Here is a 25,396-nt window from a genome sequence, read left to right as displayed (position 1 = left end):
TACTTTCAATTAAGAAAAGCTTCTAACACAAATTGTGATTATTCAAGCAATAAAATCTATTTCTAATATTCTGAATTTTAGAAAGTAGGTATGAAGTAGTAGAAATGAAGTAGGAAATATGACAAAATCTTACTAAATGAGAACTACATAAAGTTAGTCTTTTTCTTTAATATCATGTGTAAAGTATTTCCAAAGGATTGCTTTGGCCAGTATGACTACTGATTCTATTATAATAGAAATATTACTGAATGTTGCCAATTTTTATGAACATTTGGGATAAAGTATTACATAACATGTAAGGAAATACGCCAGAGATAATGGGGTCAGACTTGGCTTATTCAGCAAATGTATATTTAAATAAAATATTTGCCTTTTAACTTTCATTCTCTCACAAATGTACAATGTTTTCTTGAAACTACATGATATGCAATGATGTCACCTGAAAGCCGGAATGTGTTTGTGTATTCTTATGTTTTCTATTATATTCTAAGGTAGGTGGTTTAGGATATAAACATGTGTTTTCTGAGATCAAGTTTGTTCTCAATTATTCTACTGTGCTTTTACTATGTTCAGTTAAATCTGCTATCAACTCTGTAACCTCATTATCATCTAATACACTGTTTTGAAATTCTGAAGGTTACACCTTTTGCTTATAACAAAAAGTGCACCTAATCTTATAATGAAGCTTTGAAAGACTTTTAAAATAAAATTCAACGTTATCTAAAATTATTTTATTTAAAAATTTCTCATTATTTTATTCTAAAGTAAAATCAAGTTTATTTGTAAAATATTTATATTTCTTTATATTTAAGAGAATTGTTAGTTTTTGTTAGTTTTAAAATTGTTAGTGATTGTTAGTTTTAAAAAGAGAAATTAGAAGACTCATATTCTCAAATGAAGCAGTACTGTCTAGGTCTGAAATTGATGAAAAAGATGAAACTGACATATTCAGTTTTCTAAGTCATGGAAGGGAAGAATCTCCTCTAAAGAAAACAGCAAAACTGTAAATAAGAAACAAAAATATGACCAAAATTTCAACTTTACAGATATTAATTTAATAATTTACCTTATTGTATCTTATGTAAGAGAACATTTTTGAAAAGCAATATGGTGTCAGTTATGTTGTGGCTTCATTTTGAGACCAATTATTTAGAATGTGAAGAAACAGGAACTGAATATTTTAAATGTATATGCTATAGGCTATTTAAAAGCAAAAAAATTGTTACAGCTTTCCACACTAGATATGATAACAGGATAAGTTATCATAACGCATTAAGCTAGAGAGGTATACATAACAGCTGAGAGACCTGGACAATTAACAATATTGAATGTCTGCTGGATGAAAAGTGAATAAAGGAAATCAAGTCACTGCCATTTTTCAATATAAAGATTATGTTAATAGCTCATTTACAGAATTCTTTTTTCTTTAAAACGGGCAAATCTACATATGTGGCTGGACATACTGTTTTGCTTACACATATCTGGTGTCAGTACCACTTGAGCATAGAATAGCCAAGAATTCACATAAATTGTAACAAGCACAATTAGTGCTGAAATTTTCAAAGTGAGTAACTTTTTTAATCTCACAATTTATTCTGTAACAACAGTACTGATATTTTAAAACTTTGCTGCAAAAGCAACAGTGAGTAAAATTGCTGGCACCTTAGCAAGAATCAAGGCAGTGGCAACAAACTGTACCAGAAGTCTTTACCATTCTGCATTCACAGAATGTATTCTTTACCAATGCATTCACAAAAGAAAAGCCAGTTTCACTTAAGAGTGCCCTAGGTAAAACAGTAAAAATTACTAATTTTATTAAATTTCAATGCTTGAGTGCATGTCTTTTTTATATTTTCTGACAAAATGGAAAGCACATATAAAGTACACATGGTTGTCCCCAGAAGCAGTACAAGTTCAACTTTTGAGTTATGAAATGAACTAGCTATTTTTCATAAAATGCCATAGTTTTTAGACATGGCTATATGGCAGACATTTTCTTGAAAATGAGCTTGTAACCTGAAGGAAGATAACTTGGAATATTTGTTGCCAATTATAACATTTGAGCTTTTAAGCAAAAACCAGAATTTCAGCAAACCTGTATCTGTCATAATAAACTTGGTAGCTTAATAATTAAAAGATCTGCTAGATAAGATTGGTTATATTAACAAATGTGATCCTTTGATATTATGTAGTGAAATGTATCAATATGTGGAAGACCTGCATAACACAGCAAATCAGTATTTTCTAAAAAACCACATAAATAATGTTATAAAATCATACAGAAGTATAAGAGCTCAATGGATTGCAATGTAATACAGAACAAAACATTCATTGATATGGTTTCACAGTCCACACTGCAACTTACCTTTAAAATCAACTGTCAAGTTTTGGTATAGAATCAAAGAAGAATATTCATAATTATCTATAGTCTTTAAAACTATTCCTCCCTTTTCCAACTATATATCTTGTGAAGCTGGATTTTCTTCATATATTTTAATCAAAAGAATATACCATAACAGATTGAATACAGTAGAAAATGTGAGAATCCAGGTATCTTTAAGTCAGACATTAAAGAGATCTGACAAATTTTTTAAAGCAATGCCACTCTACTCAAATTTTTTTGTGTGGAAAAGAGTTATTTTTATAAAAATGTTTTTATGTTAACATATTATAGGTTTGTTATTATATTTAAAATACACACATATAAATTTATCATTCATTCTTAATTTGTAATATAGCAAATATCAATAAATATTGCCACATAAACAAAGCTCTTCAAGGACTTCAGCACTGTTTCAGAATGTGAAGGAATTATGACACTAAAATGTTATCAGTTACATAAGAAAAAAGTAAATTATAAATGTCTTCTAAGTATAAGGCAAGAAGTATATATTATCTATAGATGACATTTCCATTTCAAAGAACTCTTGCACTTACTATTCCTTCTGTTTGGAATATTCTTTCTCTAGATTTCTGCATGGCTACCTCTTTCTTATCACAGAGATTCAGTTCAGTATCACCTCTTCATAAAGGCCTTCCCAGATCACCCTAGCTAAAGCAGCTAACTCAGGTCTTATCACAATACTCTTTTATTTTCTCAAAATACTAACCAGCACCTGATGTCATTTTATGTATTTACATATCCAGTAAATTCTTGTTATTTGCAGTGGTTTTGTTCTATATTCACTGAATTTGTAAATATCAAATCATTCTGAGGAGAAATACAGGGTAAGTTTCCTTCAAGCCTTAATCAGAGCAATAAATAATCTTGTTTTATATGTTTCTGTTTAAAAGAACCATAATATCTTTTGTTTCCTCCTCAAACTTGTATACAATGATTCTCTAGTAAGTTCTTATTTTCAGCTACCTTTTGAGAGTGACCTTATTAAACTTCACCTAGAAGTACTTATTATTGCCTTCAGAACATTTTAGAATATTTAAACTAAGCCTCAACACAAATTTAAGCACATATAACTATAAATCACATGGGGCGAGGCAGGTAAATGGAGCTCATTAAAGAAGGTGCTGATTCATTAACATTGAACTCAGAGCCAACAGCATTCTAACTTCTAACACATGTACTTTCTCTGTAAAGTACTACAGCATTCTGGCACTTAGGAATACTTGATAATACTTTGGCACTATGTTTGGGGGCCATTTTAAATAATGAAATCACCAAAGAAGCACAAAAAAATGCAAAAAGCATGGCACTAAATACATTGTTGAAAAGATACATGCTTACAGCATGAAAACTGAAACAAGAAGATAGACCATCACCTTCTCAGTTGGGAATGTGTGTGCAGGTGACTCAAATTCTTCTCTGCTCTGTACACGTCTGAGAAAAAGTGGGAAAGCGATGCAAATACTGATTTTGGGGTTACAAATAAATTTTAGCAAGTAGGCAAACTGGCAAATATGTAATCTGGAACAATGATGATCAAATGTATGTTACCTAATTTGCTCCACTAGAACATCAAGTCAAGACAATAAGGCTTTTTCTTTTTCACCTTTGCATTACTAACTGCTTGGAACAGCATTTGGACATAGTAGTTATCCAATTAGTATTCTAAGTATACAATAACTTTTATAACAACTCAAAATTTAAAAATATATTCAAGTCTTTAAGGTATATATTAATTACAATTTATTTTCTCTAATATATTTTTTTCTTAATGTCAACATTTAAATATGCTGAGACTAAACAGAATAATCTGATTTTCCAGTTTCTCCTGGGGAAAAAAAAAAGATCCGACAACATCAGGCATACATTCCTTCACAGTAACAATTGACCGGAAGGGGAATCTACCCTTTTCAGAAGATACCTCCTTCTCCAATTCATCCCAATAGCTATGAGAGGACACTTTTCTCACTGACAATGTTTGTCTGGCACTTGAAAGCATTTAGACTTCTAACTCCTACTTTAGGACCCAAAGACTAGGTCTTTAAAAATATGAAATCTTAGATTTTTTGGAACAAATTATGTGTGGTTATGGTAGTAGGGGAAAAACAGAATTAAATAAATCCTCAAAGCCTTATTTGGCCAGTTCCTTTGATTTATTTAAATCCCAAAATTAATAGAGATACTAAGACAAAAATCCATCAGTATTGTTGAGATATTTGATCTCAAGCCAGGATTTACTTCTGGGGGAGGAGATAAACACTGATATCAAAAAGATATATTTCTTTAAAGTTATGCTCTGATACACAGTAGTTTTTAGATTGGTCCTTCAGGCATTGCTACTGGACTAGATCGGTATTTCCTAATAACACAAATTACTGTATCAGATTGAAGCCTACCTAGTACGTCAAAAATTGCTTCTACATAAATATTCCATAAGTGAGGAATCTTGCTGTATGTTATTTAGTATGAATGATTTCCAAGTCAGATAAGAAATTCCACATTTGAAATAAAATTAGATTTGGAAAATAACACAAGAGAAAAACTGAACTAAACACAATTCTTGTATGTGAAATTTAACTACTAAAAACCTCCTAAATTTAAAAATTAAATTGAGAAAACTATTTCTAGAAGCACTGGAAGTACATATTAATCTGACAGATTATAAAGCTCTGACACCTTGACAATGGTAATCAGATTAGTATTCACTAAATAAAACTCCTTATCTAATAAAAGTGATTTTAAAAAGTTCTCTTGATAAGGGAAAAAATCTTTTTCTAAAGCACAAACAGGAACTGTATTTACTCAGATATTTCTCCCCCTTCTTCCTACCTTGTCTATTAATTTTGAGCAGTAAATTAAGAATTTTCTATTTTCTACTCTCCCTTCCCAATGAGTAATCCTGTAATTCTGAAGGCTGGACAAGAAAAGGCATAGAGAAAAGTATGCATGTAATTAAAATGTGAAGAAAGTTGATTAACTATTTCAAGTCTTATCCAAATTTAGCAGAAGACTTTAATGGAGATGCTTTTTTTATGTTAAAAAAAGTAACATTTATTATTCATCTGAATATAAAACCAAAACTTACTCATGGTAAGAAAATAAAAATTATATACCATCTTATCACCCAGAGACAACATTTTGATATATATCCTAGTGTTTTTTCTAGTCACACAAATACCAATACTTGCTTTTTGTTTTCTACACAAATCTGGAATATCACATGTAAATATTTTTAAAAATATATTTGTTAAAAGTTAATATAGTATATTATTGTATGCTGGTATCATAATTTATCTAAGTACATTTCCACTGGTTGGAATTTAGGTTGCTTCTAATTTCTTTTGCTATTATAATTAACACTACAACTAGCATCTGTGCCAATAAATATCAGAACACACTGTTAATTCCTTGGATAAATTCTTAAGAGCAGATTTTCTGGGTGTTTAAGGATTTATCAAAACAATCCACAGAAGGCAATGCTGCTCCTGATACCAGTCAGCAAAGGTAATATTATATTTTTACAGAGGGTAAACAGTCATGCTCAGCACAGTAACTTTTCATCCAAAAAAAAGTAATTTATAAGATAATATGGACATTGAAATTCTAAGTTAAATTTGTTGAAATCTGGTTTCAATTCAAGTTACTTAGTCAAACTGTGCATATAGTTCTAAATGCTTAACATTAGAAGTAGTAATTTAGTATTGGGAATGAGTACTTTTGGGGAAGGGTCTTCAACTGATAAAGTTTCTGCTCCCCCAATGAGGCCCTCCCCAAATATTCTAATCTAAGATGATCTCATCCTTTTGGAAACTCTTACTGCATTTACATTTTAATGCCAATGCTCTGTCCTTAAATTTTCTCTTTCAAATCTTGTTTCCTTAATGTATAAAATCTCTTGAAAAATATACCTTGCCATTTACAGTTTCTGTATCCCTTAGTGTTTAAATATATTGATCAGTTATTTCCTTAAAAACTCTCCTTGGGAAGCCAAATTATCAAAAGGCCTATGCTTACTTTGACTGTGCTGAGAAGTTTGCAGCAGCAAAAACAGCAGCTTCAACTTCTACATTATCATGTGAATCCAGACTTTGACGAATACTGTGATGAGCATTCTTCCTCTCAGGAATTATTGATGCCAGACTTCCCAACATCCTAGAGAAATAGAGAAACCCAAGGAGAATGGAGATACAATAAATTCAAGGTTAGGAAAAGAAGTAAGGTGAAATTAGGTTCTCAAAACTAAAGCTTGTAGTAATTACATAAATCTCAGGTTAATAAAGCATCAGCTTCAGGGACGAAGCAGTGATTTGAATTCTAAACACTTACAGATACTTCAATATGTCAGAAAAATTAGGTGAGTTATTTTTCAAAAGAAATAATATGTCTATTAATCTTTTATATAACAAAAGATTGGGCTAATATTGATTAATAGTTTGTTACTACGAAATACAAAAAGGCAGAAAAGTATACCCTGGTCATTAATATTAAAATATTCTTAGCACATCATTTGAAATACGATATCTTCTAGCTTTTCCTTCTATTTGTTGTCTTAATTTATAAATGTAAGGTAATGAGTAAAAAATAAAACATCTTTAACATATATCCTCTTTCCTCTTTTCACTCCCCTTTTAAGTTTAAATAATTCTTACTACTAAAAATTGCTTAGTGTTTGAAAGGTATTACTTTTTTTCTTTACTTCATATGTCTACTTATTAATACATTTTTCTAGAAATTAAGTTGCTTGAAGTCAGAGTTCCCAACTTTCATCTACCTTCCTTAAAATACACTGTTCAGGACATTCTCCTTAATGGCCGTATCATTCATCAGTCCCAATATTTTCTTTTTTTTTTTTTTTTTTTTTTTTTTTTTTTTTTTTATTAACGGAAAGAAAAAAAAGAAATTAACACATTTAGAAATCATACCATTCTACATATGCACTCAGTAATTCTTAACATCATCACATAGATGCATGATCATTGTTTCTTAGTACATTTGCATCAGTTTAGAGGAACTAGCAACACAACAGAAAAAGATATAAAATGTTAATATAAAGAAAAGAAATAAAAGTAGTAGTAATAGTAAAAAACAACAACAACAAACAAACCAACAAGCAAACAAAAACAAAAAAAAAAACCCTATAGCTCAGATGCAGCTTCATTCAGTATTTTAACATGATTACTTTACAATTAGGTATTATTGTGCTGTCCATTTTTGAGTTTTTGTATCTAGTCCTGTTGCACAATCTGTATCCCTTCAGCTTCAATTACCCATTGTCTTACCCTGTTTCTAACTCCTGCTGAACTCTGTTACCAATGACATATTTCAAGTTTATTCTCGAATGTCCATTCACAACAGTGGGACCATACAGTATTTGTCCTTTAGTTTTTGGCTGGATTCACTCAGCATAATATTCTCTAGGTCCATCCATGTTATTACATGGTTCACAAGTTTATCTTGTCTTAAAGCTGCATAATATTCCATCGTATGTATATACCACAGTTTGTTTAGCCACTCTGCTGTTGATGGAGATTTTGGCTGTTTCCATCTCTTTGCAATTGTAAATAACGCTGCTATAAACATTGGTGTGCAAATGTCCGTTTGTGTCTTTGCCCTTAAGTCCTTTGAGTAGATACCTAGCAGTGGTATTGCTGGGTCGTATGGCAATTCTATATTCAGCTTTTTGAGGAACCGCCAAACTGCCTTCCACAGTGGTTGCACCCTTTGACATTCCCACCAACAGTGAATAAGTGTGCCTCTTTCTCCGCATCCTCTCCAGCACTTGTCATTTTCTGTTTTGTTGATAATGGCCATTCTGGTGGGTGTGAGATGATATCTCATTGTGGTTTTGATTTGCATTTCTCTAATGGCCAGGGACATTGAGCATCTCTTCATGTGCCTCTTGGCCATCTGTATTTCCTCTTCTGAGAGGTGTCTGTTCAAGTCTTTTTCCCATTTTGTAATTGGGTTGGCTGTCTTTTTGTTGTTGAGTTGAATAATCTCTTTATAAATTCTGGATACTAGACCTTTATCTGATATGTCGTTTCCAAATATTGTCTCCCACTGTGTAGGCTGTCTTTCTACTTTCTTGATGAAGTTCTCTGATGCACAAAAGTGTTTAATTTTGAGGAGCTCCCATTTATTTATTTCCTTCTTCAGTGTTCTTGCTTTAGGTTTAAGGTCCATAAAACCACCTCCAGTTGTAAGATCCATAAGATATCTCCCAACATTTTCCTCTATCTGTTTTATGGTCTTAGACCTAATGTTTAGATCTTTGATCCATTTTGAGTTAACTTTTGTATAGGGTGTGAGAGATGGGTCTTTTTTCATTCTTTTGCATATGGATATCCAGTTCTCTAGGCACCATTTATTGAAGAGACTGCTCTGTCCCAGGTGAGTTGGCTTGACTGCCTTATCAAAGATCAAATGTCCATAGGTGAGAGGGTCTATATCTGAGCACTCTGTTCGATTCCATTGGTCGATATATCTATCTTTATGCCAATACCATGCTGTTTTGACCACTGTGGCTTCATAGTATGCCTTAAAGTCAGGCAGCGCGAGACCTCCAGCTTCGTTTTTTTTCCTCAAGATGTTTTTAGCAATTCGGGGCACCCTGCCCTTCCAGATAAATTTGCTTATTGGTTTTTCCAATATTTTCTTTATAGAGTTTATATTACTCCTTAACAGAATCCTTCTTAATGATATTCTAATATTTCTCAACCAAAAAGTCACGGTCCTACAAAAATTAACATTCTTACTGTATCACATCTTCTTTACTAAAACAGCATTACAGCCAAAATAAATATTTATACAAAGAAGGAAAGAAAATGTAGTCACTCAAATGCCCAATACCTTAACAAAGATACATTTTAGGAGCCAGAGTCTTGACATTTCCATGGTGATATTAAAACTTTTTTGCATAAGTTTGCATTTTATCATAAAGGAAATAAATGAATTGTGTTAAGGTGGGTTTTATTTTTCTCATTTTACATCAAGGAATGTGGTTTATTAAGGCAGCTTATTAGAATGTAAGTTTGGACTTGGAACCAAAGTCTCCTACACATACCAGCTGAATTTTTCTCCAGTTGACTAGGCCACTGCTTCCCGAACAGGGCCTCAAAAGAATGTTAATGGGGGAGTGGGGAGTTACATCACTTGTTAAAAATTATGAAAGTATTACTTTTCCCTTTCTACAGCAGAACATTTTGAAAAGCTCATAGTACAAACTGAAAGAATATATGCAACACTTAGTGGAGATAGGGATACTCATGGCTTGGTCACTTGGTTTTACACTGCCAGAAGCTGGGGTGGTTCTGAGAGCTGCACAGCCTGAAACTGTTTTTATTCTGATGCATATATTATTCAATTTATAGTTAAAGACAGAAAACAAAAGAAACAATGATACTGAAATATAAAAAGAAAAAGCACAAAAATGGTAGTAATTCTGTTAATGGCTATAGTAGGTTGAATTATGTGCCTCATTCCTGTGGATATGAAACACACATATCCTGTTGTGTATCTTTTTCCTGTTGTAAAAAGATCTCTTGAAGATGTTATTTTTAGTTAAGATGAGGGTGGGTCTTAAGCCTATTAATTAGAGGCCTTACAGAAAAAAAGCCATGGGAGGAGACAGAAGGCAAAGTCAGTGAAAACAGGGACCTGGAAAAGAAAGGAAAGGACACAGCCATGTGACCAGAAAGCCAAGGAACCCAAAGAACACCAGCTGGCCAGAATGCTACTAACCCTGACCCTGAAAGAAGCAAAATTTCTATCCTCTAAAATTCTGAGGTAACAGATTTCCATTGTTTATACCAACCCATTATACGGTATATGTCTAAGGAGCCAGGAAACTAAGACAATGGCTTTCAGAAAGAAGAATGGCTTTCTGAAAGAGTTTTCTTCTATTTCTTAAGTGATTTGTAAAACATCTAACACACAGAGGACTGGTATCCAGAATATACAAAGAACTCCTACAATTCTATAACAAAAAGACAAACAATATCATAAAATCTAAAAACTCTAGTGAAGAAAATGGCTAAAAGATTTCAACAGACACTTCACCAAATAATATGAACAGTCAAAAGGCACAAGAAGAGGTATTCAACATCATCACCATCTGGGAAATATAAATCAAAACCACTGTTCTCACGTTAGAATGGCTAAAATGTAAAAGTCCAACACCACAAGTTAGTGAAGGTGTGGAGCAAGCAGAATCTTCATACACTGTTGGTGGGAATATAAAATGGTTAAAAGTTCTTTGGAAAAAGATTTGGCAGTTTCTTATAAAACTAAACATAAACCTACCCTATGGCTCAGCATTTCTGCCCCTATATTCAAAGAAATGAAAACATGTTCATAAAAAGTCTTGTACAAGGATATTCATAGAAATTTTATTTATAATAGCTTCAAATCAGAAACAGCTTAAGTATTCAACAGTAAAATGGATAAACTGTGTGATGGGTATATAGTGGAAAACTACTCAGCAATAAAAAGGAATGAATTCCCATATACAACATGGATTAATCTCAAAAACTATGCTGAGTCAAAGAAGCCACATAAAAGGATACCGCTATATGACTCCATTATATGAAGTTTGAAAACAGACAAAAGCTAATCTAATCCATGGTGGGGAAAACCATCAGAACAGCAATTACCTCTAAGGAGGTAGGTGTGGGAACTGACTGGGGAAGTGACATTAGAGAACTTCCTGGGGTGATGTTAAATTCCAGTCTTGATAGGGGCTGGGAGACATCTGTTAATACTAAGTGAATGTATACTTAAGTTTGTGCATTTCCTTTTAAGTAAATTTTACGTTAAAAATCACCTCATTGCACCAGTTAAATTATACTATTTCTCTTTCTTCTTTATTTTTGTCTTCTGATTATAAAAATAATCCATGTTTGTGAAAAAAAATTCAAACATTATAAAACCACATGGATCAATGGCAGAATTCTCACCTGCCAAGCCAGAGACCCAGGTTTGATTCCCGGAGCCTACCCATGCCAAAAACAAAAACAAAACACAACACATGGAAAAGTCTCCTATAATCCAATGGCCACTGCCAAACCCTGCCCAAAATAATCACTGTTAACAGTACACAACCCTTCAGAATTTTTCCTAAGTCTATATAAATGTTTATATTACTGACAAAAAAAATGAGTTAATAAAAATGGATACATTTGACCACTTTTTTTAACATAATATCTCTTTCTATGTTAGAACAGATATTTTTACCTCATATTTGGTAATGATTATATACTTAGTGGTCCGTAAGGTTAACTTTTCTAATGTTGATAGATATATGATTTTTCCCAGTTTTTCACTTTTTACAAAAGTGATACTGCGATCATCCTTATATTTAATATTTATTCACCAACTTATAAAAGGATTATAGAAAAAATTCCTGTAAGTGAATCTGCCAAATCAAAGGGTAAGAATATCTTAAATTTAAATTCTATTCTATTGAATGTAGTTAAAAAAAGAGAAAAATCAGTCAAGTTACTTTAAAATATCAAGGAGCTACCTATAATTTAACCACTCAAAAGGCAGAGGAACAAAAAAAGTACTCTGGACTTAATTCTGAGGAAGAAGGAAGAACTGATTTCTAATGAGGAAAAATGGAAACTTACAGTAGAAGTGACATCTTGGACTCCATGAATTAAAAAGGGAATTGTGTGGGCAGGGTAGGTAAAAAATGAGTCCTGAGCCTAGGAAAGTAAATTTTTAAAAATCTGAAAAAATAATATAATTTCATAGAGAGCGGGGCTAAAAAGAACATGCTTCATGCTGGATATAGGCTTACAAAAGAAAATTCTAACAAAATAAATTATTTTTTTAAATGCCAAAGAAGAAAAGGAAAGGCTAAAGAAACTCCAGAAATAACACTTAATAATCTCCAATGAGTTCAAGTATAAATTATTGCATACAAAAATGAGTAGATAACTATGAATTAATAAAAAAAACTGACATGAAACAATAGAACAGAGTTAGGAAGGCAAAAGTTCAAAATGAGCAGAGGCTACACTGTATTCAGATCCATCAAGTTATCTGATCAGAGTACCAACAAAGAGGAACATTTCAAACACATGGAACTATTCGACTGGAAAGGGTTTACAGAATGAGATGGTTACTAAATTTTTGCATTGAGTCTTAGCTCAAAAACCAAAACCAAATCCTTAAAATTCAAAACGAAAAAAGCAAATATATTGCCTTTTTTATTTTTGGCATGGGCAGGCACCGGGAATTGAATCCTGGTCTCCGACATGGCAGGTGAGAATGTTGCTTCCTGAGCCACTGTGGCTTGCCCTATATTGCCTTTTTTATAAATAATCACATAATTATTTATAAAATAATTGTAGTGAATTATTACAGTAACATAGTATACCGGAGTGTGATGGCTCTTGCCACAGGATCATTACTGTGAATCACAGAGAAAATTCTCTTCACAAATTCATCCACATTTAGAATCTTCTCCAAATGCTTCTCGCTTTGCTGGGTAACTTTAAGAACACACAGCCGCAGGAAATTGTTTCTATGAAAAAAAAACACAGATAAAATAAATCAGACCACTTTAGGAGAATAATATTTAACTAGGAATCAAAGCAACACTAAAGATATTACATTTTAACAAAAGGCAAATGTCTTTCATTCTTATTCACCACTAAAGGAGTTACCTGAAGTCTGTACTTTAGGTAGTTAAGCTTAATCGATTAGCTATTTAGTTAGTTCCTGCTGCAGGACACCAAAATGGCATAAAACAGATGAAGCCTCGGAGCCGAACTAAATCTCCTCAATCACATTATAACCAGGACTGAGAAGAGAGGTCAGATGGCCTTCCTCCTCTCTTAGGCTATTCCTACAAGATCTTTTCTTCTTCAAGTCTGATTTAGTGTGTGTGTTGTGTGTGTGTGCGTGCATGCGCACATAAGAATGTATGTGGAACAGTAGAAAGGTGGGGAGGGAGAGGAAATGGTGGGGAGAAAATACAATCGGGGATTTATTCAGTGCTTACGTGTTTGAGGCACTTCACAGACATGCATCTCATATTATAAAACAAGCTAATAAATCAGAAACTTCTCAAAGTAATCTGTATAAAGCCACAGATATTTTCAAAATATACAGCAACATATTAAAAGAGTTTAAATTTGATTTATCCTGTTCTCCAAAGAAATACTGTGGATTACACTCTTCATTTTTGCTTAAAACCCCATTATGTCTCATACCAAAGCACTGCACACTGCCACATGTGTCCAAAAATCCTAACTAGTGACACGGTAATGCTAAAAGACAAAAGAACAAAGACCACAATATAAAACAGAACTACAAAGTGCTTTAGGACTTCGAAGCTTTAAAAAGACTTACCCAACTCTGAAAACATCAGCTAACTTCAGGAATGCAGAATTGATAAGAATAGGGAATGGATACTTCTGAAAGAGCCTGGGAAAGCGCACAACTGCTTCACATTGTTCACCAAGTTTGCCAGATCTTAGACCTATGAAAAAAGCATATAAAGAGGAGAATAGATTGCAAATTTGTAGCTACAAAGCAAAGATGCAAATACCGCTGAATTACACAGTAAAGTAACTATTTCTTAGTCATTATTAACAATCAGATAAATAGATACAACTGTAACCCATTATCTCTTAAAAATAAAAATGGTATATAAAATAGCTATTTGGTAAATTGCCACTTTTAGATATGACAATAATGAAGAATACACTTTAAAAATTAAAAAGATTAAGAATTGATTAAGAATATTTGGACCATAAAAACCTCAACAAATTTAAAACAACTGAATCATACAAAGCATTTTCTCAGCCCACAACAGAATTAAATTAGAAACGAACAAGAGAAAAAGATGTAGAAAATTCTCAAATATTTGGAAATTAAGCAAAAAAGTTTTCTAAATAAATAACTCATGAATCAAAGAAGAACCAGAAGGGAAATAAGAAAAATATTTTGAATTGAATGAAAATGAAAGCCCAATCTGTGGAATACAGCTAATGCTTCAAAGAGTATTCATAACATTAAACGTTTGTATTCAAAAAGAAAAATCTCAAACCAATGATCTAACAAAGGTGTCAAGATAATTCAATATGGAAAGGATAATCTTTTGAACACATGATTCTGGAACAACTGGACATCCATAAGCCACAAAAAAAAAAATACTTCCACTCTTAATTTGTAACCATATATAAATATTAACTCAAACGGAATCAGACACAAATGTAAGAGCTAAAACTATAAACCACGTGGAAGAAAAAATAGGAGAAATCTGTATGATCTTGGGTTAGATGAAGAATTCTTAGATAAAACAGAAAAGCAAGAACCACAAAATTAAAACGATAAGTGAACACCATCAAAATTTAAAACTGTTGCTCTTCAAAGGATACTATTAAGGCAATGAAGAGACAAGCCACACTCTGGAAGAAAGCATCTACTAAACATGTATCTGATAAAGGATTTCGTCCATAATTCTTATAACTCAATAGTAAGGCAAACAACCCAATTCTTCTTTCTTTCTTTTTTTGGGGGGAGGGCATGGGCCAGGAATTGAACCCAGTTCTCCTGCATGGCAGGGGAGCTCTACCACTGAACCACCCAATCCAATTTTTCAAAAGAGAAGATTTGAAGAAAAACTTCATTAAAGAGGAAATATGAGTGGCAAATAAATACTTGAATAGATGCTTGATACTATAGGAGGCAACCCTCGTTTGCCCAAGCCATTTCCTCTCACAGAAGGCAGGCCCCTGTATACTCAGGCCATTTCCCCTTTGAGAAGTCTCCTTCGCCAGGCCCGGTGTTGTAGTTTGCTAGCTGCCAGAATGCAACACACCAGAAATGGACTGGCTATTAATATAAGGGGATTTATTTTGTTAGTTCTTCAGAGGAAAGGCAGCTAACTTTCCACTGAGGTTCTTTCTTACATGGGAAGGCAAAGGATGGTCTCTGCTGGCCTTGTACCCAGGCCTCTGGGTTCCAGCAACTTTCCCAAGGGTGATTCCTTTCTACATCTCCAAAGGCCTGGGCTGAACTGCGAATGCTGAGCTGCTTGGGCTGTGCTATGCTGTGCTCTCTCATTTAAGCACCAGCCAATTAAGTCACATCATTCACTTCAGCAGGCACACCTCCTAGCTGACTGCAGATGTAATCAGCAACAGATGGGGTTCACGTACCATTGGCTCATGTCCACAGCAACAGAACTAGGTATGTTCACCTGGCCAAGTTGACAACTGAATCTAACTACCACACCCAGTAACGTTTAAAACTGCACATATGCAGGATAGAAAAATTCCTGTAGTGACCCCTCCCCTTCTGTACATCAGCACATTGCCAAGCGCATCCCTTAAAATCTTGTAACAACCCCTGTTTGGGGCTCAGGCTTTCAGAGGCTACTTGGCTGAGCCCTATGGCCACAGATAAATAAAAACCTACTTCCTGAAACTTTGGAGCCTCGGCCTTGGTTTGCTCTATTTCTGCGTAACATTCCTGGAGGCTTGCAGCCTTGTCTCTGGTTTCATGCAACAATACCTCTACCTATTAGGGAAATGCAGATTAAAAACTACTACCAATCCACTAGAATGGCAAAAATTTTTAAAAGACTGACAACACCAAGGGCTAGTGAGGATGTGGAACAACCACAACTCTCATGCAGTGCTTGTGGGAATGCAAAATGATAGTTACTTGGAAAACAATTTGGCAGCCTTTTATAAAGGCAGATAAACTCAGCAATTCTACTTCAAGATATTTACTAGATAATTATCTAAATGAAATGAAACATATGTCCACACAAAGATATAAACATTCACAGCAGTTTATTCACAGTAGTTCCCAAATGGAAACAGCCCAAAGTCCTTCAACTGGTGAATGAATAAACAAATTCTGGTATATCCATACAATGGAATATTACTCAGAAATAAAAAAGAACCAATTACTGATTCAGGTAACAGTGGGTGTGGATCTCTAAATCACTAGGCTAACTAAAAAACCAGACCCAGATTACCACACAGGGTATGATTCCATTTTATAAGACATTCAGGAAAAGGCAAAACTAAAGTGAAGTAGAGAAAAACTCCAAACACCACACAAGAAAGCACTGGAGCCTCTGAGAAATGGACAAGCTTGTTATTGCCAGCAGGCTCAAAAAACTTCTGTCCAAAGTCTGAGCCCCCAATAGCCTTAGTTTCCGGATTATATAGGCTAGCTTTCGAGGTGGGAGTTACCATGGGAACAGACAGACACAGCAGACACTTCGTTTCACTACCTCTATCAGAAAGCAAGTTTTTACACATTCTTGAGAGTACATAAATTCATAAGATTAATTTAGTAAGGAAATACATCAACAACACTGGGGCCACTCTTATGAACTACCTCAAAAGGTACTAATAAAGAAAGAAAGAAAAAAACACTTTAGAAGAAAACAGATCAGTGGTTGCTAGGGACTGAACAGAGAAGACTGTCTGCAAAGGGGTACAAGGAAACTTCCTGAGGTAAAGGGTACAATTTATGTATTGATTGTAATAGGGATTTCTTGACTGCTTTCATTTGTCAAAATTCATCAAAATGTACACTTACAAATGATGAATTTTATCACATAAATTATACTTTAATAAACTTGAATTAAAAAATTGAAAATAAACAGTAAGAGTTAATGCTCAAACCTTAAAAATAATCATTAAGAATGACTAACAGCACCAGTTTCAAATGTTTCCTTCTTTTAATATTTTGCCATTTCACAAAATGCTGATATATCTGCACAAGGAATAAATTTACTAGAATATCTTTGTTCAGTAGCCTATGTTCATTGTTAAAAAACGACAAAGGATATTTTTATCTGAAGGTTTTATACTGGTTGCTCCTATGCTTCAATATAAGACAACCACACACTAAATCTGCACAGGGAATTTCTACAAATTACTAATGGATAATGTTCTGTAAACGTACTCATGCTAGTTATTTGGTACTTGAGACATATTTACTCATGAGACATACACCATTATCAGTACTCATAGTAGTCCAAAACCTAATAATCACTTATTTTATTTTATTTTTTTTTACATGGGCAGGCATCGGGAATTGAACCCGGGTCCTCTGGCATGGCAGCCAAGCATTCTTGCCTGCTGAGCCACCGTGGCCCGGCCCTAATAGTCACTTTTAATAAAAGTTTCCATGAAAAAAATTAATTCAAAGTTAATTCAAATTTCTAACTTGAGATATTGAGACCATATCCCTCCTTCACCTGCTCCCTTTCTCCTCACTCCATCCTCCAAACATACAAAAAGAACTACTGCTGAAATGCTAGGAGCCTTCTTCCCACCAAACAACAAGGGGGAGAGTAGAGCCAACAGAGACGTTCTAGTGTCTAAGCAGCTGGCAGTGGCTCAGGTAGGCTGAGAAAGGCTTTTGGAAAGGTATGACAGGAAAAAGGGGCCAAGAGATACAAAGATAAGATAGGCAATAATACCAGGAAAGGGCAGAAGAGGAAGGGCAAGGGCTGAGGATGGGAGACAAAAGGAAGAGAGAAGGAACAGATGCACACTTAATGTATGTATGCTAGAAGAAGTTGTTGGCTAATCCACAGTAATAGGATTTTTTTCTCTTCCTCTTCTCTATTTTTCTTCATCTTCTTGCCTGTAGGTGAGTTAAATGAAAAGGATAGTAAAGTTCTATTTGTAATGAATCACCCGTCATTGGGACAAACAATATAAAGTAGGAAACAGTCCATGAACAGAGTAGTCTTCGCTACAGAATACAATCATGTTTTTTTAATTTCAGAATCACAGCCATGTTGATTTGTTTAAACGTGCTGGTTTAAAATGTACCAAAAATAATTTGAACATGGTCAGAAAAATGTTTTGATTTCTAGGCAGATTCTCATTCCTCTTTTTTGGGCCATTAAGTCTATGCCAATTTGAAGCTATTACACACCCCAGAAAAGTCATGTTTTAATCCTGATCCTATTTTATGGAGGGCAGCTGTTTTTTAAAACCTAATCCAACACTTTGAGGCAGAAAATGTTGATTAGATTATTTCCACAGAGATGTAGCATATCCAATTGTGGGTGTGACCTTTTGATTAGTTGGAGATGTGACTCCACCCATTTTAGGTGGATCTTGATTAGTGTACTGGAATTTTTAAAAGGGAAGCATTTTGGGGAAACCTCAGAACTATGGAGATGCTCAGGGCCAAAATACATGTTTGGAGATGGAGACAGAAATAGCCGAGGTGCTAAGCAAGCACTCAGAGAAATAGTCAGAACCTGAAGAGAAAAAAATCTCTTGCCCCAGTGGATGCTAAGCTAAGAGATGAAACCCAGAGTTTTGTCCCAGAGCAGCTAAGCGAATGCCCACAGATGCTTAGAGAAGAAACCACCGGCATCAGAAGCTGGAAGCAAATGAACTGGGAACAAGGACCAACAGACGCCAGCCAAGTGCCTTCCCAGATTACCCTTTCTTGAGCCAGGGTATCTTTCTCAGGATGCCATTGGGACATATTTATGGCCTTAGAGCTTAACTCTTATAACTTATTAAATTCCCCCTTTAAAAGTCATCCTATTTCTGATATATTGCATTCCAGCAGTTTAACAAACTAATGCAAAGTTTAATGAGTTAAGAATAGTAAATCTCTTCTCATTTTCTGATGTAATAGTTTAGGAGAGAGGAAGCAGAAAGCTAGTATGGCTCTGCAAGACAGGAACTAGGGTGCAAAAGAAAGGGAAACATTTTTTCAAAAGGCCTTCACAATAATCTTGGGCTGGGGCGGCTATGACATCCATTTTGCTTACTCTAAGGTCAATTCTGACTTTATAAATCAAACCTAAAGAAAGAGCTCAGCACAATCAAATCCTGGTGGGGTGGGGCTAATCACTTTTTTTTTCTATTGCCAGCCTACCCTCAATTTGAGGGCGAATGCCCTAATCACAGGATTTGAGATCAGAGATAAGATTAAAGCAGAGGGATGTGAATGCTGTTTCTATATTTTACTTTTTATTGTCCCTCCAAAGAAAAAGATCTTTTTTTTTTAACAGTGCTTAATTCAGTTGCAATATGCAGGTAGACTAAGGGGAACTAAAATAGGCAAAGAGCAATTAATTCAGCAGCTTGCCTAAGATTCAACAGCTAATAAAATGGCAGAGCTGGGATTAGAATCCTGGCAATCCAGCTCCAACCAACATCTATGGTTCTAACCATTATGCTAAAATGTATCTTTAGCAAGCAACTGTTACTACAGAGGTTATGATTAAAGACCCGGCTATCTGAAATAGTGACTTAGAGTAAACTAATTCTAAAAATGACAAATTCCAGGGAACTGAGGAGGAATAATATAAACCATGGTAAACTTGGTATTTGTGGTTTACTTAAAAAAGTTTTCACAATAGCACCATTTCCTGGTAATATATATTAGTCAGGGTTCATAGCTGCAAGCAACTGAAGCTGACTCTGGCCGACTAAACAGAAGATGAGTTTATTAAAAGACTACTAAACAGTTCAAGACTAAACTTCTAGGAACACCTAATACCACACTGCCAGACTGGTTAGATGAGGAAACTATTGCTGCTAGCCAACTCCAGATACTACAATTAGCCTGCTGTCATCTAGAAATGTTGCGGCCATAACTGCTTCTACTATATATTAAAGAACACACAACTGCTACTGCCAGGACAGGGAATTGTGAGTGTACTCTTCACTCTTTTCTTCTTGCATCTCTAATACCTAAATCAGAGAGAATGGAGCATGCTGTCCAATGTAGTAGGACAATGTGCAGAGTCTAGGTCATAATCTGTGCTCTTGGTGAGGAAAGCTGGAAGTTGAGTTTTGACTTCTACTTTGGAGAGAAAGACAAGGTTTATGATGTGGGAAATTGCTCAAGCATAGGAAGAGCATTGAAAAGATGTTAAGCAACCACCAACATGTAATATTAACTACAAACAGCATGACTTATAAAGCATTACCATACAAACAGGTTTTAGGAGAATTTGTATATTTGCTTTAGCTAAGGGGAAAAGACAATTCAAACTTAAACCACAATACGTACACATCTTAAGGTCTATTAATTTAAAAAGGTGGGAGAAAGAAGAAATATTATAAGGTAACCTAATGATCCACAGCTTATTAAATTGATAATGACAAAGCCTCAATAATTTATACTTAAATAGCAAGAATAGAAACAACTGAAATGACAGTCAATTCAACTGATGGATATATTAATAATAAAGCATCTTCTCCAAAATTTGAGAAATTCTGTCTGCATACACACATGGTGGGATGTATACGATATTGTGCTATATCTACATTTCTCAGGATACTGATTTAGAATCCTAAACAAATTTGTTTACTAATATCAACTTTTAGGAACGGTTAATAATTCATTTCATAAGTTACAAGATAGTAGCTTTTGGCCACACATAAAAATGAGTCTATGAATGTCAGTAAAAACTGAGGAGGGGTCTTGTATCTTTGGATCAGTTCATGGCCCATCAAGGGTTCACCGACCAGGTTTTGAGAAAAGGTCCTTTCCTAATATTGGTTTTTATGTAGCTGTGATTTTATAGGTCAACTTCTATAAAATGATTTTTTTTATAGGTTTACTACTCAACATTATCAGTTTGGTCTAATAGTGCAGATTCTCAAGAGAAAGAATCAATTAAATTCAGTATGGATCACAAGTCCACTTCTGAATCAATCAGTTATGGCTGATATTAATCACCTGCTACAAACTTTGCTGCTGAGGCCTCTGCCTTTGGCAGGCTCTATGGAGAAGGGGCCTCATATTTGTTTATCATAACATCTGTGCCAATATAGTTAATTTAACAGCAATCTGTGGTCTCTTTCAGACTAGGAATTCAGATATTTTGGATTCAAGTAAGAAATCAGGGAGAACAGGCAGTTGATTAATATCATTTATCTGCCTTGTATATTTAATTGAATATACCATCAAACTCTTAATAGCAGGAAGTTCACCAACAACTCTAGAAGCAATTCTGCCCTCTACATTTCTCCCCTTTCAATTTCCCCAGCTACAAGAAAAGGAATGAGGGCCACTGCTTTCTCCTTCATTCTTTCACCAAGTACAACCTACATGAAAGAAGATAGGCTGAATGACATCATTTATGGGAGACTCTCTCCCCTTCCCCCAGAGTGAAGGAGATCTTGCATAAATTTTCCTACATCACCAGGACAACTTCCTGTCAGCTGACCTAAAAATGTTTATGACCATGAAGAAGGTGCACTAGAGAAAAAGCTACACTAAGTAGAGTAATTTATATGAGATGGTCCTTTATCATGCCTATAATATGCAGGAATGATTATCTATGAGATGTGTCAGATAAATGTTGTAAATTATATCTGATTGACCCTTAACTCTGCTTATACTTGCTCTGTTTTCACAGACGCTCAGTCAACACAGTGATTAGTCTGTAAGTAAAAAAGAGGTAGACAACAAGATCACCACACAGGAGCTAGAGTGATTTTTTAAAGTGTGCATCAATTCATATCAGTCCTCAGTTTTAAAACTTTCACTGCCTTCCCACAGGAAGCATAAAATAAAATCCAAATTTCTTGTCCTGGCCAACAAGGCCATTCTGTGTGTGTGTGTGCACGCGCGTGCACAAACATGCATGTGTGAAATATAACATATATACAAAAAAGTAATAAATTTCAAAGCACATTTTAACAAGTAGTTACAGAACAGATTTCATAAAGTTTGGTATGGGTCACAGTTCCACAATTTCAGGCTTTTCCTTCTAGCTGCTCCAAGAAACCAGAGACTAAAAAGAAATCTCAATATAATGTTTCAGTAGACATGCTCGTTTGTTAAATCCTAACTTCTCTACCATAACTCCTCCTCCTCCTTCGATCCTTCTCCCAATCTTTAAGGATATTTGGGTGATGCCCATCCTAACTTTTTTCATTATGTTATAAGGGGTGTCAACAATATGGGATAAAGGAATGGAATTACTTTATGTTCTTGGAGATACTGGCATGTCTGGGTTTCAGGATAAACTGGCCTAGGAACCATTCAAAGATTTTATGTTTCTGAAAAGTGAATAGTGCATGCAACTTTTGGAGATCTCAGATAGAGCCCTGGGTGTTCTTTAGGAATGATATTGGTTGGGGTTTGGTAAACCATGTCAATTAGCAATATCTAGTTGAAGCTTGCAGAAGAGAAGCCTCTAGATTAGCCTCTCAACTCTAAACTCTCTTAGCCACTGATACCTTATTTTGTTACATTTCTTTTTCCCATTTTAGTCAGGAAGGCATGGTGGATCCCATGGTACCAGGGCCTGGCTCATCCCTGGGAGCCATGTCCCATGCTGCCAGGGAGACTCACCCCCTGGACATAATGTACCACGTAGGGGGGAGGGTAGTGATTTTCCTTGCAGAGTTAGAGCTGAGAGATAAAAAGGTCAGATCTAGCTAGGTCTGTTTCCTCTGTATTAAGACTTCTATTGTTCACTAATATATACCCCAGACTGAAAACAATAAGTAACATAATGTAGGGGATCAGTAAATATTTGCTGAATGAATTTGTTGGATGGCTGTGGGGTAAATGATCATTTTCCTGTGTAACTAACTACATCCTGAAGGACTGAGCTTGAATGAGTTTCAAAATAGCATTCATTTTTTCTAACAGAGATTACAAACAAGTAGCCTGCCGTCACAATAGCTCAAGAGGATAAAAAGAAAGTTTAACAGATTATATACATACATATAATGGATAACAAATGACAGCATTTCCCAAGTTTGTTTCTCAGGACACAGGCGCCTCAAGGCATTTCTTTAGAATGGAGTTAAAGTGTGACATTAACTGCCTACTCAACATCTCCGACTGGATATGTAAGAGACACCTTAAATTTAACATGTCCCAAACAATCTGATTTTCACCCTATCTCTGTAAATTACATCTTTCTAGTAGCTCAGAGCAAAACCCTTTAGTTTTTCCTGACCTACGCACATCTTCGTTGAATCCATCAGCAAATCCAGTGGCTCTAACCTTCAAAAACATATCCAGAATCTCATCACTTCATTTCAGCTTCACTGTTACTACCCTTGTCCAAGCAACTATTTGATTTTACCCGGACTATTACAATTGCCTCCTCACAGTCTCCCTACTTTTGTCCTTGGCTCTCTCTTCAGTCTATTCTCAACAAATTATCAAATTGAATATTTTCAAAGGTTTAAATCAGATCATGTCACACTTCTGCTCAAAACCCTCCATGGGCTCCATCTCACTCAGAATTAAAGTCAAAGTCTTACATTGGCCTACATGAACTGGCCTCTGGCTATCTTTCTGTCCTCACCACCTATCACTCTGTTCCAGACACAGCAAGCAAAGAAAGCTACCACCTCACAGGTTTTGTGTTGTGGGGGTCAGGAGCAATAAATCAGCCCTGAGCAAGGAGAAGTTATCCGGAGTCACAAGATCCAGGGCGGAAAGTTCCCAAGAGTTAAAAATTGAACAATAATCATTGTTAAGAAACTAAAAGAATGGGATGTATTTTGCAAGAGCTAACGGCATTTTTCTGCTTCTGTAGATAAGCTTGCTTGCTTACAGCTGCAAACCAAGATGCGGCTCTAAAAAGATAAAGCTCCTTTCCTGCTTCTGTGGATAAGCTTGCGGTTTTCGCCTTAATAAGCCCCTCTTGAGAACCCCTCAGGGCTGCTCTCTGAATCGTCCTTCTTGGGGGTTTCTAAGGCAGTCGCTGGCTGGCTAATAAAGACTCCAAATTGGCTTGCAGTTTTTTTGAATTGTGCGGTCTCTCTTTTGGTGTGCCCCACAACATCTGGAGGCCCCAGAGAGATTATCCCTAATGGGACGTCTGGTGACCACAGGTCCTGGGGATCACCCCCGGAACCAAGGTCCGGCCTAGGGGAAGGCCTCGGAGAGATGTTCCTCCGCTCCAGGAAAGGACCGGAGACCGGGCCGGTCCTACAGGACCCTCCGAAATTATACAAAATCTGGTGGAGTTATCTGTTTCTGGAAACCTCACTGGTGAGTACAGGTCTGTTACTGGATCCAGGTTGGGGACCTCTGGAAGCCTGGACGCAGGATTACTTCCGAGGTCAGGTCCCGGAGCAAGACGTTGTCCGGTGCTTCTGGTTAGGAATCAATTAAGGATAAGGCTTTTGTGTGTCTTGGTTTAGTCTGTCCCTTCTCTCATCTGTTGATCTTGTCGCATTCTGTGTTGTTTTTGTCATAATTGCCATGGGTCAGTCAAGCTCATTCGTCTGTACTCCCCTTCAATGTTTTTTGAAAAATTTTCAGGAATTTCAGCAGAAGGCCAGAGACTACGGAGCTCCTGTCAACGCCTTAGACTTGGAAAAATTCTGCTCAGGGGAATGGCCAACTTTTGGTTCTGGGTGGCATGCCGAGGGAACCACAGACCTATCTATAGCTTATGGAGTCTAAAGGATGATTTTTGGTGATCCAGACCACTCTGACCAAATCCCCTATATACTAATTTGGATTGAAATTTTAACAGAAAAACCCAAGTGGTTATGGTCTTGCCTGGAGTCCCAGAAAGGAAGAACCCCCAAAACAAAAAACGGCCCTCGTACTGAAGAACACTCAGAAAAAAGAGACTAACAGGGTCCCAGTACTGACAGGACCATTGGAGGATCTGCTCTTAATAGACCCTTCCCCATATCCGATAGCCTCTCCGCTCCCTCTGAGACCAGAGGGGAGAAGTGGCCAAGAGGCGGCAACCAGCCCCTCTGATAGCCGGGAGGTGACCTTCAGCACCCCCAAGCCAGAAGTGGCTCTGCTTACCACCCTTCTTCTGGTGCACAGTCACCAGATTCTTCTGGGGCCCCAATTTTACCCTTAAGACAGGTTGGCCCTGCCCCGGGGGATGACTGCCTACCTTTCATGGTTTATGTCCCCTTTTCCTCTAGCGACCTGTATAACTGGGAAAACCAAAATCCCTCTTTCCCTGAAAAGCCCTAAGGGCTCACCTCCCTCTTGGAGACTGTCTTTTTTACCCACCAGCCCACCTGGGAT

At 35.6% G+C, this 25,396-nt stretch overlaps 1 protein-coding gene across 1 annotated transcript in view; it reads right to left on the bottom strand.

The window, feature by feature from the left end:
• INTS7 (integrator complex subunit 7) overlaps window positions 1–25,396 on the bottom strand; it is a 125,333-nt gene that overhangs the window by 89,836 nt on the left and 10,101 nt on the right. The window contains exons 2-4 of the mRNA XM_077157746.1: window positions 13,760–13,889; window positions 12,783–12,929; window positions 6,416–6,553 (exon numbers count right to left, since the gene is read on the bottom strand). Coding sequence (XP_077013861.1) covers window positions 6,416–6,553; window positions 12,783–12,929; window positions 13,760–13,889 — 415 coding nt within the window. The remainder of the gene's footprint in view (window positions 1–6,415; window positions 6,554–12,782; window positions 12,930–13,759; window positions 13,890–25,396) is intronic.

The sequence above is a fragment of the Tamandua tetradactyla genome, chromosome 4 (genome assembly GCF_023851605.1).
Source record: "Tamandua tetradactyla isolate mTamTet1 chromosome 4, mTamTet1.pri, whole genome shotgun sequence".
In the NCBI taxonomy this organism is placed as follows: domain Eukaryota; kingdom Metazoa; phylum Chordata; class Mammalia; order Pilosa; family Myrmecophagidae; genus Tamandua; species Tamandua tetradactyla.
The sequence above is the reverse complement of the archived record's forward strand: the minus strand, read 5'-3'. Positions and strand labels throughout refer to the sequence as shown.